At 39.8% G+C, this 19,861-nt stretch overlaps 2 protein-coding genes across 2 annotated transcripts; one reads left to right on the forward strand and one right to left on the reverse strand.

Annotated features, from left to right (window-relative positions):
* Positions 1–1,816: 1,816 nt before the first annotated feature.
* On the reverse strand, positions 1,817–9,755 carry LOC103150009 (uncharacterized). The gene is made up of 7 exons (XM_007569432.2): positions 9,366–9,755; positions 7,218–7,297; positions 6,861–7,128; positions 5,168–5,206; positions 3,362–3,462; positions 2,344–2,434; positions 1,817–1,975 (listed from the first exon to the last, which is right to left on the reverse strand). Exons 1-6 carry the CDS (start codon positions 9,430–9,432, stop codon positions 2,348–2,350), a joined length of 642 nt encoding a protein of 213 aa, XP_007569494.1. The 5' UTR covers positions 9,433–9,755; the 3' UTR covers positions 1,817–1,975; positions 2,344–2,347.
* Positions 9,696–19,417, forward strand: LOC103150032 (uncharacterized). The gene is made up of 7 exons (XM_007569458.1): positions 9,696–9,765; positions 11,709–11,888; positions 14,912–15,057; positions 15,148–15,294; positions 15,401–15,425; positions 15,510–15,554; positions 18,582–19,417. Exons 1-7 carry the CDS (start codon positions 9,696–9,698, stop codon positions 18,773–18,775), a joined length of 807 nt encoding a protein of 268 aa, XP_007569520.1. The 3' UTR covers positions 18,776–19,417.
* The last annotated feature ends 444 nt before the right edge of the window (positions 19,418–19,861 follow it).

Here is a 19,861-nt window from a genome sequence, read left to right on the forward strand (position 1 = left end):
GTGCTTTTATTCTGGTTACGCACCACAGGGGCCGGAGTGGATCCGCCACTCAGTGGTTGGTAGAGCTGCTTGTCAAGAAAGAGACCCAATGCTGTTTTTGGGGCCAGGCCTCAGTGATGACAGCTAACCAATAAGAATTGGGCATTTAAATGAAGGCATGAATGGATGAATGATGATGAATAAATGATAAATGATGATGATGAATAAAGCAACATTTGCCACTGCCTGCACTTTATGTTTCGGACACTATTGGGCGATTTTTAAACTTCTCATCGACGCAGCATGTTTGTTTATAAGCTTCTTTTTTTCCTTACCATTCTCCCGTCATTTTGTTCTTCCATCCTCGAGTAGCTTTTTTTTTTTTTAGTGTTTGAGTCCAGATTTCAGTCCAGATTTGAATAGTCCAATCATTTTTGCAACACCTTTTTAGGCTCGTAGTTCCAGAGCGGAGGAGAATTAACCAAACATTAAAATAAGGAGATTTCTGATTACCTGGAAGGTCTGCATGACCACCAGACCTCCTACTGTAGGTTTCTGGCAGTAGGATCCTGGATTAGCTGTTAGACACCATTAAAATAATCCAACCCACTGACAACAGCACATATGTTTTTGTCCTTCTGGAAGCCGTTCTTGGGATTTTACTCATTTTTCTTCATCCAAACATGGCAGGTGGAGTTGATACTAGAAAGTTCTGGTTTTGGTTTTTCAGCCTGGGCCCCCAAACTGATGGAGAGATGGAGGAAGGACCCCCAACTTGATCTAGGACCTCTGTCCCAGATCATTGATCAAATATTTTTAATCAAGTTTATTTGTACAGCATTTCACATTTCAGCTTTGTCAGAGTCCATCCTGATTATTCAGCTGCAACAACTGAAGCCGTGCGTTGACTCCAGATCCTTCCTGTTTACGTCCAAAGATAATAACTTCATCTTTGGTTTTTAAATAAAAACTTAACACAAATGTATTTTATCTGCTCAATAATAAACTAAACATGCAATATTTAAATGAATCCAACAGAATTCTCAGATTCTTGTAGAAATTAATCTGTAAATGATGGTAATCACTTTAGACGACCCAACAGTCTGGAAAACTGATTCTCATTCATGTGTTTTGGTTCAACATAATATCAGTGAAATAAGGACATACTTGGACTGGATGCTGTAGGAAAGTTTGAAGCTTCACTACTACAGGTTACAGATGATGAATGTGTTAAAATCACAATATTCTCATTTAATAAACTATATACTTATCAGTTTAACATCTTTCTGTTTGAATGAAGCAAACCTCATTAAAAAAGGAATGAGATCAGTTTATGGTGAATATATATTTATTCTCTCAGTCATCCAAACTATGATTACTGTTGCATAATGAAAAAGCTTTCACATCAATTTACGGACACTTGAATTCTAGTTGTCAGATGAAGAATTCATATTAATTATTGAATTGAATAAATGAAGTAAGAAGGAAAAATGGAAGTGATAATAAAAACCAAATGTTTACAGTTTTATTTAGCTTATAAATGTAGATGATGTAACTTTATCAAACTGGCTTAATGGCAGAGAAACTTGCCATTCAGATTTGAGGGTTTATACCAGGGGTCCCCAAGCTACGGCCCGCGGGCCGGATCCGGCCCGCCACGTCATTTGGTCCGGCCCCCTGAACAATGCCGGATCCGGCCCGCCTCCTCATACCAGAGAGCATTCAGTGTTTTTTTTCATATATTGTATTTTCTGGTTTACATGTGGATTTTTCTTCAACCACCAGGGGGCTCTTGAGCAGATGTGAAACTAACTTTCCCTCAATGGAATATATACTCGTCAGTCCCAGTCACTGTTTCACTCACGGTTTTTTCCATTTGCATTCTGGGTAAAAATCTATCTAAAAGCGTGAATGTGTCGTCAACTTCATCTGATGACCTGATTTCTGTTGAAAGTTGGGGCAGTTTGGCCAGCGGTCGCTCCTCCAGGTTTCGGTCCTGTGAACACAGAGACATTCAGGTTATTAGTGAGAAAATTAATAAATCAAAAGTCAGACAATAAAGTTGTAATGTTCAAACAAAAAGCGGCTCCAGGAATTCACCAACACAACAATAAAGTGCAGCTGCAGGAGCTTCTGCTCCCAGGAACGTCTGTATCTCTGGACCTGAGCTCATCCTCACAATCAAGGTGTTCTCACACCTCATGGTCCAGTAGACCCGGTTCTGTTGGAACCAGAACTTCATCATCTGCCAACCCAGAAACATTGAGGTGGTATGCAGACAGAGATTATCGCCACTCTGAGGTTCTGCTGAGGGTCAGCTGGGTTGAAATGTGAAAACAGTTGGTGATAACCTACAGAACTCACCGAGTCAGGGTCCATTTGAAACATTCAGCTGTCTGGTTTGATAAAACATCTCTAGATCATGTGGAGGTTCTGCTGTTCCACCAGAACCGTCCTGGAACATAAAAACACACAGAGTCCGATTTAAATTCAGTCAGACGATGAAGGTCAACAGAACCAGTGAGCTAAACAGAACCCGTCTGGTGTCAACATGATCCGTCTGATTCTCTGGGCCTGGTTGGTGGTTTGTGAGAGACACTAACAATCTGACAGAAGATGCTTAATTGGTGGATGTCTTCCAGACCTGGCAACCCTCATCGCTGCAGCTAAATATTTCTGACCAGAACAGGAACTTCTGACCAGATTTCATGTGGTTCCCATCAACTAATTTATGATTGTAGTTTTTTGAGACTCAGTCAACCGAATGCACTCGTTGTTAGATGTGCAAATGGTGGAGAAACAATTTACTGTTACAGGATAACTGTCCATCCGCTGTCATCAGTGGCCATGCTAGCTAGCTTCAGGATTCAGGACAGGCTGTGCTGCATTGTAGCAGAAAGCAAGAGAATGATTGACAGCGCTAAGCTCCGCCTCCTGGCTCTGATTGGTTGTTTGCAGTTACTGGGAGAAGACAGAGCAGCTCGATTTTTCACAGATTATCTGTCTCATAACATTCTGTCATGACACACTGACAGTTTCAAGAAATATGTAAAAAATATATATATTTTATAAAAGTTAAATTCTATAGCTTTAATAGAAATTAAGGAACTAAAGTCTGTTTTTTTTCCAATAAATTTGTTGTACAATAGTTACTTTCTGAAGTGGTAAGTGCTTAGAAAAGCTTGATAATCATATTTACATTTCTTTAAATATAGTTTTCCCAAATGACATAACATGCATAATAATAATTAATAGTTGCTGTTTATATAATTATTTTGTATGACTGGTTAACATGTCAAAGTGTGATGTGGTGCATCAGGCCTCAACTGTCCCTCTTGCCTTGATTCCAACTTTATTACTATTCTGCCTCAGAAAGACCCACCTGCTGCGACCCATGAGCCACCGCAGTGAGGATGAGGATGAGGAAGAGGATGAGGAGGATCAGAGAGGCAACAGCAGCAAAGTGATTTCTTGTGTTCTCATCTGCAGAAACATGAAGTCAGACTGAATTCAGGTCAGAGAGACGATTCTGGAGCAGAAACGGGATCTGATTCAAACCTAAACATGAATAATCTGTGGCACACCTGGCAACAGGTGAGCAAAGATATGAAGCTTCATCAAGACAGAGGAGAGAGAGAGTCAGCGCTGAGGAACATGTTGAAGCTGAAACCATCAAGATCCAGACAGAAATATGATTTAATTATGACGGATACTCTGAGATACATTTCTTTTACTTCTGGAAGTGTTTCAGCTTTTGGCAGCTAATTTAAGTTTTAAATAAATAAATAATAATAATAATAAATAATAGGTTGTCTATTCTCAATTCTATGATACAGAGCTCTTTAATTCCTGCCTGTACCGCTGGAGGTAAATGTCTGTCCTACACTTGTACCAGAGGATGTCAGAAAAATATTTTAATTAATAAATGTCACTAAAATATTGTGTCCATATGGTCTTTAAAGATCTTCTACTGATGAATAATGAATATTTTTTCCCTGCATGCATCTTTTAGTCATCAGAAGAGTAAATGTAAGAATAGCAACAGATGTTGCTGCTAGCACACTATGCTAGGTGTCAGAAGTTGGGCTGTTTATTCCATTTGCCTTTTTTTCCATAGAAGTTTAGACTATCAGATTTTTAGATCTTCTATACCTGAAAGAACCCCAAAGTTACCTACATTACTGTCATCCCCACAGATGAAGTGACTAAAACTTACCAGCAGGGGGCAGTCTGGGTTCATCCAGAACTGAAAACAGATCGGAGAGCATAAAACCCATAAAACCCATAAAACCCTAACCCTACCCCTTTAGCTTCATTTACTTAAAAAAAAACACCTAGGAGTATTTTTATTGTACCGAACTTTTTACTTTTACTTGACTGATAATATTTTGAAGTAACAATACTTTCATTCTTGGTCGAAAGTCGTTGTTAGCACTGAATGAGGTTTTAACCTCAGAATTGTACCAGACACACAGTTTATGTCAGAGTGAGACATCGTGTTTGTACAAAATCGCTATTGTTCTGTTATTTTCCATTTTACGTTTTCACAGTAAACGGTAGGTTTTATCACTGTATTGTATTTATCTCTGTTTGGGTGGAGTAATCATCCATTCATCTGACAGTTGGGTGCTCAGCTCCCGCTGCCTCATGTTGATTTGCCCCTGAACATTAAACCTCAAGTTGCTGCTGAGCGGTGTGTGAATGCGGCTCCCTGATTGGTTGGTAAGACTAGAGCAACACATCCTGTAATTTACCTCCGGTAAGTTTGGGTTCAGAAACTTTATGTTGTAAAAAAAAAAGAAAAAAAAAGTCAATATTTTTTTTCTGCCTGAATTTATTATCGTTATTGATTTTCTCTCTTTTTTAACCAATTTATGATTCTATTCTCTAAAATAACCGGAATTTGCACAACTTTATTTTCCATCTGATTAAATTTAACTGAAATTAAATCAGTTATTCAGTACTACAGTCATCTATTTGTTTAACATAGATGTTGGCCATTGTTTAATTCTACATGAGTAAAATACATTGAAGCGCTGCTACTTTAGTATAATTTTGTGATAGTCTTGAATGAATTAACTCAGAATCCAGTTTTTACGTTTTTAAAGCTAAACACCAGCAGATTTGTTGAATAATGCTGCAGTCAGAAGTAAAGATCAGGTAAAGAGTCACCTGGGCGGGATTTTACCTGCGGGAGGCTCAACAGCAGCGGGCGGCACCGGGCAGGCTGGAACAGAGCAACACGATCAGCTTCATTCACTTAACGAGGAGTTTGACTTTGTTTCAATGCTCTCAGAAAAACACATGACATATAAACTTATAAACTTAGAGTAGAAAAAATACATTAAAATTACAAGCATGCACAGGTGCGAGTGTCTGTTAATTCCCATCCTTTAGCTCTAACAACATTTTTCTTCTGCATGTTCTGAAAAAGGGAAGAAGCTTTCTGTGTGAGGGCAGCCTGGAATCGGCTCCAGTCTGAAATCAGGATGTCAGAATTGGTTCCACTGGATTTCTTAAAAATAGGCAACGAGATGCTACTAAAAGAGATGTTTAGTAACATATATATATAAGGGACAGCTTAGATTAATAAATTCATTTAAAAACAAAATAATCTGCTTTTCAGGGTCTTTCTTTGCTTCTCGATGGATTCGGCTGAGCAGCAAAGTGTTTCTGCTGCATCAGGTCCAATCAGAGAGACAGCGAGTCATTTCTGAGTTAATTCAGACACAAACTGACTGATGAAATAAAGCAGAAGTTCATCCTAGAAAGCATCACTTCGATTTCACTGGCTGACACAGTGTGATTATTAATCATAATTTAACCGCATATTTAAATGTGTGATCATATTTCAGATATTTGAGGCCATTAATGACTCATTTTTAGAAGCGGAGGCCACTGGAGGTTTCAGGCCAGAACAACTAGAGTGATCAACGGTTTGGCTGCTTTAAATGCGCTGACAGCCGATGGGCAGCTGATCCTTCATGAGCCAGTGCGTTTCCACTGACCATAAAACTGTAAAGATTGAAATTATGGAAATAAATGGGCTTAATGGAAAAAACGCCAATTTTGAAATAACTCGGATTTTTCAATAAAACATCTTTTTGCTATATGAGATTTTTTTGTTGTTGTTTTTTGTTCAGCCGTATTTAAATTATTTTCCGCAAAACTGAGACACCTTTTCGCACCGCTGCAGCTCCGGTGCAGCTGCTGCACCGGAGCTGCAGCGTCACACAGTTCAGAAGAGGCTGTGCTTCACTCCAACATGTTGAATCCATAAATGTTCTTTAAAATCACCGACTATAATTACACCAACACCGCGTACGCGGAGTTTTCTCAAATATAACAACCTGATAGATGATGAGAAACTGTTTACATCTGTGACGTCCCCTCCACTTTTCCTGGAGGGATAATCTGTCATTTTACTTATTGTAAAAATTGTTCTTTGTCCCGAGGCACAGTGGAAGTGGTACCGGGCCCAGAGTCTCCTGGCTGTAACAGCAGACGGGTCGGTGGGCCTGAGCCGACTTTTCCACCCAGCTCCGCTTTTCAGGTTGGCCCTGAAATCATTTCATGTCTGGTGCTGAGAGGCTAATTAATGTCTCAATGAGCTGAACGAGCCGGGCCGTTTCAATGCGACACCGTTATGGTTTCTAATGACTTGTCACGTGAATCAGTTTATTCACGAGTGATTTCAATTTCATTTTATTGAAACATGACAAAATTATGTTTTTTCGACGTTAGCAGAATTTAGGCACATTTGTAATGGAAACGCATCCGGTTTTTTTCTTCTTTTTTTCTCTCAGCTGGATTTCCTGAAATATTATTTTTTAAATAAATGATAAATAGATTCGGTCCAGAGTTGTGCTGCCGGTCCTTACCGCTCCGCTCGGTCCGGTAAGGGACTCCGGGTCGCTCCAGGTACAGAACGGCTCCATCCGGCAGGTCGGCGCAGATGATGAAGACCTGCCCGAGATGACAGACCTCACAGCGGGACGAAGGAGGGGAGAAAGAGGAAGAGGAGCACTGAGGAAGAGGAGCGGAATCTGGATCCTTCGTCCACAGGAACCTCTGGTCGTCATGGTTACCGTGGAGCTGCGTGGCGATCACGGCTGCCGGATCCGAGGACCTGAAGCAGGTCAAGTTGGTCTGAAAGGCAGGAGGATGTCAGAGTTCCTGCTTGTTTCCCATCATTCATAAATCTGACGGTTTGTTTCTGTTTGGTTTCTAACTCTGACCTGCAGCTTCCGGGTGGCGGCGGAAGCTGGAGCCGTCACAGCAACACTCAGCAGGAAAACATGGAGGAACATGTCTGAGTCTGCAGGACAAAAGGTCAGATTCAACTTCCTCTGTTGTTCAATTTTCATTTTTGCTTCATGTAAAGTGCATTAAATTAAAGGTTATAAACTAATAATCTTCAAAGAGACATAGATGGAGGCAATTTGCAGAAAGGACAGAATTAGGCTGAAAGGCATCCAGGTAGTGGACACACCTGTCACTAAAACACATTTTCCTGGAAAATAAATTGTCTCAAAAATAATCACTAAATTATACTGTTTTTGGAGTTTTTGATAATGATATTATAATACAAGTTCGCCATCTAAACGAACAATAAACTTTATTTTTTTAAAGAACAATTAATAAAACTGGAAAAAATGCACATGTCCAATTAAAATACAACCAAAAACAATAAATAAAATGGTAATAAAAACCACACACAAGTGAAACTGTGAATAAAATGGATTACAAAGACTCTAAAAACTAAACTGCCTTTCAAAAATTATCAGACTGGAAATGATGAAGCTCATTTTAATTCTTCATGGATTTAAGGTAAGGTAATTTTATTTACAGTTCTTTGTCAGCAACAAAGCAATTCAAAGTGTTTGACATGAATTAGTGGAAATACAAACAAAAAGACAAAAAGGTAAAAACGACATATTGGTTCCTCTTGTTTAATAAGAATAATTAGTCTGACATTTAGGGGTTTCTCTGGATTCTAGTTCTGATGAAACTAGTTGGTTCTCCATGTTTGGTTCTCTAAAGTAGATATATTTCCTAAGTTTGGTCTAGATTTATTACCTGACAGCAGTTCCTCTGGGTCTTGCTCTGATTTTAAAATTTTTATGCCAAATGTGGATCTAAGGTAGTTTGTCTAGATGAACCGAGTTTTTCTGGATTCTAGTTTGTTCTAATTCCTGCTTAATGGATTAATTGCTGATTGTCCCAGGCTCTGTTGTGCATCATGATTTTGAAATTTCATTGTTAAATTACTTTTGAGAATGAAAGTAACTGGATAACGTTTCTTGAACTTTGACTGAAATTACCAAATATGTCTTAAGTGAAATTTTACTTCCCGATTTAGCTCCTTGAAATTGGGCCTCTGTCTCTTTAAATACTTCCGCTCCTTTTTGAATTCGGACTTCGGGCCAGGCACAAAAAAAACAAAAACAAAAAAAAAATCGGAAGAGGGATGAAGAAAAGCTTTTCAAAATGATTAAGGCTGCGACAGACTGGCAACCTGTCCAGGTGACCCCCCCTCCTCCCCCTCTCGCCCGAACCGTTAGCTGGAGATGGGCACCAGCACCTCCCGACCTCACTGAGGGACAAGGGTGTAAAGAAAATGGATGGATGGATGGATGGAAAATGATTAAGGCAGTAACGTCAGTGAATCAACAGCTAGACTGCCACCAGAAAACCCGAGTTTGGATATGTTTTTTCATATGTCATAGTATTAGCATAAATAATATAAATGGCCATTTAAATAACAAATCATACTAATAGATTAATCGTAAATAAACAATTGAAGAGAAAGCGGGATCGGGAGGAGGGCGCCGATGATGTGTAATCATCAAAGGGGCGTAGCCTTTACGCAGCGCAGTGATCTGACCAAAGACTGCTCACATGGTTCCTAAGGTAAGACTGAAACTCTACAGTCTGCGGCAAACTGTGATAAACTTCTAAAACTGCACGTCCTCTGGTATACCATGCGCCTTCTCAAACTGTAGAAATAATTATAGAAGAGCCAGGGTCATAGTTTTTTGTCCCAGTCCTGCGCTGGAGGAGAAAAGAGCCAGACGTTGAACTGAAGGATGAGGGAAAAAAAGTGCAGAAACCTGCGCGCTAATCAAAATAATAGTTACCAGGAATTTGCGTCATTATATTCTTTTCATTGATATAATTTTACAAAGATTAATTACAATTAACCTCTGCGTTGTACATACGTTTTCAATAGAGCAATATACTTTTATTTTAATCTATACAAACCGATTTAAAGACTTTATGTGGCTTTATGAGCAATATCTGCAGCGAACAAGAACACATTTTTTAAAAATAATTATTTTAATATTAAAATTAATGCCCAGTACAACTGTAACTTAGTTACTCACTGTGATGATCTGACGACCAGCGGACAGGTTGGAGGATCGCAAAGTGCAGCAGAAGTCGGAGGGTCATAAATAGCAGCGGCCAGTGGAGGAAGCTCCTCCTGGCTACGGAGGAGGGAGGAGGCTGGCCACGTGACAAAGCCCAGCCTCCTCCTCTCACCCCCCTCCGTCAGACGGGCCTTGGTCTGAACAACCAAAATCAGGCGCATAATTCGATCCAAATCCGAAATTATCTCCACAGGAAAATTCATCGCTGGTTTGACCAACTCTTAACACGCTCCTCTAGATGAAAAACGGAAAGCTTTCGGTTAATCCCACAGAAATCCTGACAGCATGATGAAGAAATATGTGGTGAACTGGATGATGGCGCTGAGCGACTCAGAGCAGCTGACAGAACACGGAAGTAACTAAGATCCAGTTTTGGTTGAATCCCCGCCCCGCTCTGACGCAGCACAACCTTCAGCCTCGACGTTCACCCAAAACGAGCGCACACTGCTCCGAAGTACAAAACAGCACGCTGCCTTGCTATGGCACACACACACACACACACACACACAGGGGCGCCTGGCCTGCAGGATATTGTCGGAGGGTTTCTACACTATCACTGCACCTGCAGAAGGAGGGGATGACGGGGGGTTGCAACGTAAATACTCTAATGCAGAGGTTCCCAAACTGTGGGGCGGGGGCGCCGTGTCATTGCAGGGGGGGCGCGGGAAGCCGTCTGGATGAAAAAAAAAACATGAACACTGTATGCGCTGGGTTTTTACCTTAGAATGGCCAACTCTCTGTTATTCCTCTGTCAATTTGATACAGTAGAGGCTTCCACACTTCCCATATCTGTGTCCTCTGTCACTTTTATCAGCAGTTAAAACTGTTTAATCCGTTGTTAACATGTTGTAACCTGTTTTTCCGAGCCGCCTTTAAACGCAACATGAGCGCTTCGCCGCTGGGTTTCCACCTGTGAAGGAGACCTGCTGCTGCTGGGCGGAGCTACGTAGGTTTGTGTTAGAATCACGGCAGCAAACCAGCAAAACGCAAAGAACTTTTCACAGTTTTTCCCTCCAAACTAACCGCCTGTTGAGTAAAGCTGTTGGGTGCAGGTAATGTTAGCTAAAAGATGACTAGCTAATATCAATGCAGAACCTTAAGCTTAACAAGTAGCCTGTAGGCTACCGATGTTGGTGTCTATTTTCAGCTACATACATTAATTTTGCCCCCCAAAAAGTCGATGCCCCCCAAAAAAGTCGATTTTGGGTTTTCATGAGCTGTATGCCAAAATCATCAGTATTAAAACAATAAAAGACCTGAAATATTTCAGTTGGTGTGCAATGAATCTAAAATATATGAGTTTAATTTTTATCATTACATTATGGAAAATAATGAACTTTATCACAATATGCTAATTTCTTGAGAAGGACCTGTATACACAAATGTATGTATATGTAAAATATAGAAAATATGTCTTTGCTGTAACATTGTCAACAATATTACATTATTACAGCATAAAGTAACATGGACTTGAATAAATCTGAATTGAACTGAAATATTTTCAGTTTTTGGCTAATGGGCCAATCAAAATCATTTCAAGGACCACATGTGGCCCCTAGGCCACACTTTGAACAACCTTGGGTTTGACTAACCAGAAATGATACTCAAGTAAGAGCAATAATACTTCATAATAAATTACTCAAGTAAAAGTAAAAAGTGCAGCCTAATAAAAATACTCAAAGTATTTTTTCCCATGAAGTTACTGAAGTAAATGTAACTGAGTAATTTAAAATAACTAACATCTGCTTTTACCTCTGTGAACTTACTGTTTACACCAGATTTTTTAAATTTGTGCATGCATCCGTTTCTGTCGGCTTCAGGAAGTAAAACATGGCCGTGGTGACGTGGGGTTTGCACCACAGCGCAGACAGAGGAGAAACGATCTGATGATGCTCACCTGACTCATCATCACCTCTCAGCTCACCTCTCAGCTCACCTCTCATCATCACCTCTCAGCTCACCGCTCACTCTGCCAGATGAAATGTCCTCTAAAATAGACATTTAGGCAAGAAAACCTAAATCATTGCCTGTCGCAATTGTTTGTACAGTTTATATGCTTTTGATGAGATGAACAGTAAAAATGAAATTTTCATCATTACATTATGGAAAATAATGAACTTTATCACAACATGCTAATTTTTTGAGAAGGACCTGTATGTGATACTGTTTGCATATTTATAATAATGCTATTTTAATGCATAATAAAAAGCTGATAAAAATCAAGTTGGTAAACATATTTAAAGCTCAAACAAATTCATAAAACAATGAAAATAGTCGGCATCGGGTGACTTGTTAAAGACAAAGCAGCCGCAAGGGGCGGGACGAGACAGAAAAGAGACTCTGAGCTGCAGCTCTTCATGCAGGCGGGGAGGAGGCGGACAGAGAACCACAACCAGAAACCGGCAGGTATCACACAGGTTCGGGGGTTTCTGCTCGGCATGGACCTCTCTGGGATCTGCCGGCTGCTTGCGTTGACAGGTGAGTTTAACTCCAGATCCAAAGATCCTGGATAATTAAAGACGTCCGGATCAGAAGCATGTCTGATCGGGTTTTTAAACGTTTTCTCAAGTGACGCAGAAAACGTGACTCGTTTTCGGTGTTTCTGAAGTTTGTTCTTTTATTTGGTCCGAATCAGTTGATGCTTTTCTTGACTTGTATATTTTCCCGGTGGGTCGTTTCCTTATTAAACAGAGAAATCTTTACGGTCAGGTAGAGACGTCTCTACTTGCGTTACGGAGCAGGAAAGAAAGAGAAATATGAGCAGAAAATGAGATGCACAACAATCTTAAGTTTGTATTTATGACATATCTATTACTTTTACATACATATACTATGACAATAATAAAAACTGCATAATTTTACTGCAGATTAGAGAAGTCGTCGCTCCGCATCGAGAACATTCAGGAATGTATTTCTCCCAAACCCAAAGAGGTGACAACAAACTGTCTTTGAATTATATTTATTATCTGTAGCATTTCAGATTATTTAGAAACGTCTCGGTCCCTCCTGTAGCGGCAGTTCACGGCTGAGTTAAACCGCTGGCGGCTTCAATGTTTGACTGGTTGTAGTTTAGATGCTCTGGTCAGAGGAAGAATCAGAAAACAGCAGCAACGACCAGGTAACCACAAAGTGGTGAGGAGTTTATAAGACCGGATCTGCACAAGCCAAAATCTCACCGGAGGAGGAAAAACTGTGCAACTGAAACTGTGGTGATGCAAACGGGGCTCGGTGTTCACCGTCAGAACCACTGGGGCTTTTCACAACAGTGAGAAGAGATTTCAGCTTAAACTCGGATGTTAAATGTATTCACGGCTGTTATTGACTTGACTGTAGATACTTTCACGTGTTGTAACAGTCTCATGGATGTAACCGGGTGATTTTACTTAAACACTGTTTACAAAAGTGACTGTAAATTCCCACCGGGTCTCAGGTCCGTTGTGCGCAGTTGGATCCGGGCTCATCGGGCTGCTGCACCAAGTTCCGGATCGTGGCTGTTTGTGCTGCTGGTAGAATAAATGGATCTTTGATGCCACTTGTGGCTGGTCCTGTGTAACGTCAGGTCGCTTTTATATTTTGCTACTTGACGTGATTTCTGATTGCCTCTTGGATGCATTTCAGTGGCTTCTCACTGCAGCGTCTGGATGTACCCGTTGTGTGGCTGATTAAGATTGCTGCTGTTGCTTCTCACTGAGTGCATTTGTTTTGTAGTTTAGATGCTCTCAGCTCATAGGTCGTCTTCTACAGCTGGAGTTGTAGCACAAGCTCTAAGGAACCAGAACGACAGTTTATCTCTTTATTTTTATGAATTAGCTGATTGGGCACAGCTTTATAACTGGGTTGAGACAATGTGGGATTTGCTTTTAACATTTTGTCATTAATTTGTGTTTCTACTAATTTGGTTTGCAGTTTTTGCTTAGGTCTCATTGCTTCTCTTGTCCTGGGTTCCTGTGCTTTATTGGGTTTTAAATTAGAATAATAAAGTCTATTAATATTGTAAAAGAATGTATAAATAGGTTTTGTATACCATTTCTGTTTCATCATTTTAAGCCAGACCTACCTGGTATTAATTGGGAGACTCTGGGCCACTTGATATTATTTGAGTGGACGGCTTTAGGGCCACATCCTCAATCACAACCTGGGTTTTTCCCCTGCGTCGCATAGAATAAGCAGATTTTCTAGTCTGAGTCAGATGTCTCATCTTTACTATTTTGTTGTCATGTGGTTTTTACTTGAGCGTTCATATTGGAAGCTGAGAATCTGGTGTAGTTTCAGTTCAGCAAACAGATTTAAAACCGGCCACTAAACCAAAAGCCTCAATAATTCTGAAATAAAAGCAGGATTTCTTAAACAGAATCTTTCTGACAGCGTAAAGTAGGAAAAAGAGTTTGAAAAGTAATGCACCATGTCCAAACAAATCCCAGAACAGATTATAAACAAAGTTACTGACATCCATCCATCTGGAACGGGTTGCAAAGCCGATTCTACGGCTTTGGGTCTCCAGAAAATGTGGAGAAAACACAAAACTTCCCTGGATTTTCACGCATCAGACCAGCCCACTTTAGATAAGATATTATTAGTAGTATTGACTCATGTCATTATAATCTTGCATTTGGAGTAAGCATACTTACCAATGTACATGCTAAGTCAGCAATAGAGTGGGATGTTCTGTGTAGCCTTGAAATTAAGAGTATTTTTCTAAAATATTTCCGATTCATTGCAGGCAAGAATTACTTCATAATGTCAACTGATTCCACATGATTTCATGTCAAATTTTCAGGGTTGTCAAAATATAGTTGTCTAGACCAGGGGTGTCCAAAGTGGGTCTCTGAGGCCCGGCATCCTGCATGTTTTATTCTCTCCCTGGTTTAACGCACCTGGATCAAATGATGCTGGTTAGCAGGCCTAAGAGGAACACCACCAGGGAGAGAACTAAAACGTGCAGGATACTGGGCCTCCAGGACCCACTTTGGACACCCCTGGTCTAGACCAAGCTCATTTTTAGATGTAATTACAAATAGAGGAAACTGATTTTATGTTAAACTGCCTGCCATAGGCCGGCCCATGGGGAAATGTCCCGGTTCTCCTGATTAGCCGATCCGGACCTGATGAACGTCTCCTCCCAAAATGACCCAGAGAATCCATCGACTCCTCCAGGAGGAAGAACCCAGAACAACATCTGAACATGACCTGTTTCCTGTTTAATCCAGTTTAAAATGGAGACGGAATGTTGGCTAGCAGGATGCTATGCTACCTTGCTAGCTAGGAAGCTCTACCTGTATGCAGCTGATTGTTCCTGCCTTACTGCTGTTTTCTCAGCTGTGCCATGATTGCATATGCATCTTTCACTTCGCAGATTAAACTATAACTGCTACATTGCCTAAAACTAATATCAGGCATATCATTATGACCACTTGGCTGATGGTGTGCTCGCATGTTGATTCTCTCTTTGATATCTAAGCATTTCTGACTTTCTGAGGCAATTTTAATTTAATTTATTTCAGGTTTGGTGCAGCTGTTGCTTCCTGCAGCTGCTGACCTTTCACCTCTGAACTGCAGCGTCAGTCGACTTCCAACCCGTTTCTTTAGGTACCAGCTGTCCCAGTGGGCCGTCTCAGATGACTGCGACACACAGTGGGCAGACCGAGATGTAAGTGAAAAAAGAGAGAAGACAACGAGATGAGACACACTCTGCTGCAGAACATGAAGTGATTATGTGATAAACTCCATTTTCCTTAAGGTTGTGATCGCCCAGGGTTCTTCAGTCAATGAGAGCCTGGTAGAGAACGTGACCGTCGACCACATCGACCTGAAGATCTGCCATCCTCACCTGATGCACGTCACCAAGTGTTTGAAAGTGAAACAAACTTCACCAACAGAGAAGAAAGTAGGAAGAGAAAGAAATGTTAAATAAAATGTTAAGCAGTTTTAGCATCAATCTGTCAGATTTAAATGATGGTTTGGATTTAAATTTCATTGTTTCCTTCCTTCAGTTTGATTGGACTGTTGACTGCAGAGGTAAGAGCACTTCCACAGAGACGTGTTTCTGTGAGCATGTCGGCTTTTCTTCAGCTCATCAGGGTATTTCCTGTTGTGTTGCAGTGAACTGCAGCCTCTTGGAGCTCGATGATGTTCCTCCACCAACCAGTAAGCAGTCTGAGTTTGATTCAGTCATACCAAGACGTGGTTGTAGATATTCAGTCATTACTTTCTGCTCAGATGATGGTTGCTGAAGGTAAGTGATGAGCACATCATTTCAGAAAATTTTCTTCAGTCAAACTGAGTCCAGATCTCAAATATTTAGTTTGTCAAACCGTCTGCACAATATTTCATTTGTAGGGACTTTCCACCTTCTGACACTCTGATTGGTGGAGTTTGTTTAATTGTTCTCAATATATAATGTCCACTCTCTGTTTTACCCAAACTAATTGCTCTGTGTTGACCTTCATGTCTTTTCATTTTAAGCGTAAAAAGCCTGCTTATCTCCTCTAAATGTCAGCAACGCTAAAACATTAATTACATTAATCCTAAAGCACTAATCATAAACATTAGTTCTGCTAATGCTAAAGCAGAAGCTAATGTTAACACTAAAGTAGAAGCTAATGCTAAAGCACTAAATTAAACCATGTTTAATGTGACATGTTGACCCCAAACCTGCACAGTTTGAACTGCAGGAAGTGATTCTTTGGGCAAACATTTAACTCACCGTTTCAGTTTTATAGTTGTTGAACATTGCTAACTCTGATGCTAGCTCTGATGCTAGCTCTGATGCTAGCTCTGATGCTAACTTTGTTGCTAACTCTGCTAATTTTGCCAACTTGACTGCAGCAGGACTCTGGTCAGAAAACCTGCAGAACATCAGTAGATTCTGAACTCCAGCCAGTCAGAGCTGATGTTGAAAATTGATTTGATTGTTTGGAAAAAAGACAGTAAAGCACTAAATGAAGAATCAGCTCCGCTGCTAGTGGATTATCAGAAACATGCTCTGCTCCTTAGATGTCATTCCCTGGATTAAAGTCCAAAATAAAATGCATTATTCACACTCAGTTTTGATGCTCAAACAAGACAGATTAACTAAAAAAAGTTTTATTTATCACAGACACAAACGTCTATTAATCACAGTTAAGTTATACAATAATAAAGAAATAGAATAAAAGGATAAACTAAAAACTTGAGAAAACAAAACAATTTTCTGTTTTTCAAAACCTCCAGAGTCAGAGAAGCGAAGCTGCAGGAGAAAAACGTTCCACTGTGGTGAAGATGTGAAAGTTTCATATTATTATTGTAGTGGAAACTTATCTGCTCCAGATGACTGCACACTTTGAACTTTGTGGAGATGAAGTTCAGTGAACCGATTTCTGCCTAGTTACTGAAGAAAACTGGCATCATAATGATTGAAGGTCAAAGCTGCTCTGTATGTAGATATTTGAAGGAAACAGGAAGCAGAGCTCCTGCACTACTTAACCAGAGAGGTAACACGGCTTTCAGGGGAATTTCAAGACAAAAACACACAAAGAAAAACGACAGCTGTTGCATAAGAGGCTTTTTTATTGAGACACCAGAGAGACATTGTGCAATCCCCTTCTCCAGCTAACATGTTACTCTGTCCTTGAAGCAGAAGTGAAAATTAATTAGTGAATTAGTGAAGGCAACATCCACAGTGTGACCCTGAAAACCTCAGATGTCATCAGATTCTGAGGTTTATCTGAATCAGTGGTGTTCAAACCTTCTGCCTGTCGTTCATCACCAGCCTAGAGATGAACAGATCTCAGGGTTTTATCTTCTGTTTTACTGATGAAGTTCAAACTCATTAACTGCGGAACATCAATCTGTCTGAGCCTTGAACAGGGAAACTCCTGACTCTTGTTCTGCGTCCAGATCGGTGCCGTCCTGGACTCCTGCTCTAAATCTCATCAGTGCAGGTCTTTTGTTTTAACTACTATCATCACCACCAGGATGTTGTAAATTATCCAAGATAAACTATAGTGTTTCTGTAGCTTAAGGAAAAGCTGTATTATGAGGATTTGGGTTTTTGTTTTATGCGTTTTGATTAATTTAACCCCTGGTGTTGTGTATTCAGTCTCACCTGTCCTCTGTTCCTGCTGGCTCATCCTGGTGTGTCTGGATCTGTGTAACTGGTTTTAGACATAAACACTTTTCCCATCCTCATCCCAGAATGCCGTGTGTTTCCCTTCACCTTATACCCAAACCATGACATGTAATTTGTAACCATGTTTTGTTAAATTAAAGCTGCAGTTTGTAATTTTTATTAAAAAAATATTTGTTAAAACTGTCACCAGTTATGAGACAGATACTCTGAACAGATCGATCTCCTCCTTCGTCTCCCTGAGCTGCTACTGCCGTCTGAAGAAAAACACCAAAAGCAACCAGAGCCAGGAGGCGGGGCTTAGTGCTGTCAATCAAGCTCATGTAGTAGTTGCTCAATGTGCTAATGCAAAAGAAGCAACTTGCCGTTACAGAAAAACCATTTATCTGTCATCATTGGTGGCTATGCTAACTAGCATTAGCATTCACATGTCTCTGCTAGCTGACAGTGCTAAGCCCCGCCCCCTGGCTCTGATTGGTTGTTTCTATTTAGCACTGGAAGAAGGCAAAGAATTTGTTTTTCTCAGAACATGCCATCACAACAAATCTGTAAAAAATATATATATATGTATTTTTTAATAAAAGTTGTACAGATTTACAAAGGCAGTACTGGCCCTTATTGCAACATTAGCCCCGCCTCTTTTTGGATAAACCCAAAGATATCTCCACTTAGATGTTTGGATTTGTCTTATTAGAACAACTTTTAGTTTTTTGCTGGAAAATTTCACCTCTTAACTAAATAATGATATAATGTTACCTATAGTGGAATAACATGTCATAATCTGGGATACTGAATGTTTGTGAGGAGATTTGCTCAACAGTTAAAATATTCAACAAACTGTTGAATTCTGTCTCTTTTTTGTTCTACCAGCAGAAACAGATTTTTATCAATACCTGCTGGACTTTATTGAACTATGAACCAAACAACCCCAGAAATAACCTTAAGAGCATCAACAGTTCAGCAGGGCAAACAGAAATCCAGGAGCCCTCTTCTTTAATTCACTTAAATCTGATTTCTGTGTTTACTTGTTTCTCTGCAGTAACTCTCATTTCTTCTTTGTTTTTCAGAGTTTTGCTTTTCTGAATCCGTGTGCGTCGACAGTTTGACAGCATTTCTCATCCCCGGTGCTGCAGTTGCTGTGATTCTCGTGGGTTTGATCATCTGGTTTGCCGTCTACAAATACAAACTGAGAAAATCTGCAACTGCAAACTCATCATACAGTCCGCCAACTCAAATACAAACCAAAGGTCATGTGATCTGAGGCCTGTTTCTGCCTGAAGTCATTTGGCAGCTTCCTCATCTTGTTTGAGCTTAATACAGAGTTCATCTCTACACCATCCAGTTATTTCAGAAAAGTCTTTAAGTTCTTTCATAGGAACCATCATTGTTGGGTTATCAGCATTAAATTACGGTTTTCTGACTGCTGCTTAGGTCCATTAGGAGAAGAGCTGCTTCCTCTCCTGGAACCAGAAACGTTTCTGTCTGCAGTCTGAACAAACGTTCAGACGTGTCATAAATCTGCATCAACATAACATCACTAAGTTTTGCTTTATTGTTTCTTAGTTTCCTTCTATGATTTAATGACATTTGGAAGATTCTTGGAAGGATGCAACCTCTGAATTAGGAAAAAGAAAATTAGCTTTGGAACAACCTCACCGTTTTTACTGATTTTAGTGTTTTTATTGCTTTTACTGTATTTTCTGCCTCTGAGGTTAATTAGGTCAGTGTGATGCACAAAGCTGCTACTTAACATAATTCCTGTTGATGCTTTGATGCCATTAATAAATCCTGTAAGGTGTGAATATTGAATTGCTTTTGTTTCTGTGTAAAACTGGTGCTGTAGTTAAACTGATTCAGCTGCATTTCATTCTGACTTCTGCAATAAAAATCATTTTTACTAAACCATTTTTGCTGCAGGTTTTTACTTTTTTTATTTTTTATGCACCTCAAAGATGAAGTTGTGGCAGAATAACGAAGTTATAAACACTTTGGATTATGATGCCAAAAATGATGATAAACCATCTATTTTTACCCATTTGTGAAGGAAACAAAAAGCTCACACAGTTTTTTTTTTATTTGTTTCTTTTCAAATTCAATCAAATTTTATTTGTATAGCACATTTCAGCTGCGAGGCATTTCAAGTTGCTTTACATAATTAAAGAAATAAAAACAGTATGTGACATTAATAGATAAAAACTAAAGATAAAAACATTAAAAACATTGAAGACATCAAACCCACACTCTAACCCCATGCAGCTCTAACCAGGTGGGTTTTAAATTGAGATTTAAAGGCACTCAGTGTTTCAGCTGTTTTACAGTTTTCTGGAAGTTTGTTCCAAATCTGTGG

Source organism: Poecilia formosa, unplaced genomic scaffold, assembly GCF_000485575.1.
Source record: "Poecilia formosa unplaced genomic scaffold, Poecilia_formosa-5.1.2 Scaffold240, whole genome shotgun sequence".
NCBI lineage: Eukaryota > Metazoa > Chordata > Actinopteri > Cyprinodontiformes > Poeciliidae > Poecilia > Poecilia formosa.

Coding starts and splice junctions, on each gene's coding strand:
- LOC103150009 (XM_007569432.2), bottom strand. CDS start 9,432: ATGACCCTCCGACTTCTGCTGCACTTTGCGATCCTCCAACCTGTCCGC. Junction 5,207..6,860: donor TTACCGGACCGAGCGGAGCG/GTAAGGACCGGC, acceptor GCTCTGTTCCAG/CCTGCCCGGTGCCGCCCGCT. Junction 2,435..3,361: donor TGGCTCATGGGTCGCAGCAG/GTGGGTCTTTCT, acceptor TTTATGTTCCAG/GACGGTTCTGGTGGAACAGC.
- LOC103150032 (XM_007569458.1), top strand. CDS start 9,696: ATGATGAAGAAATATGTGGTGAACTGGATGATGGCGCTGAGCGACTCA. Junction 15,426..15,509: donor TTGGACTGTTGACTGCAGAG/GTAAGAGCACTT, acceptor GTTGTGTTGCAG/TGAACTGCAGCCTCTTGGAG. Junction 15,555..18,581: donor TGATGTTCCTCCACCAACCA/GTAAGCAGTCTG, acceptor TTTGTTTTTCAG/AGTTTTGCTTTTCTGAATCC.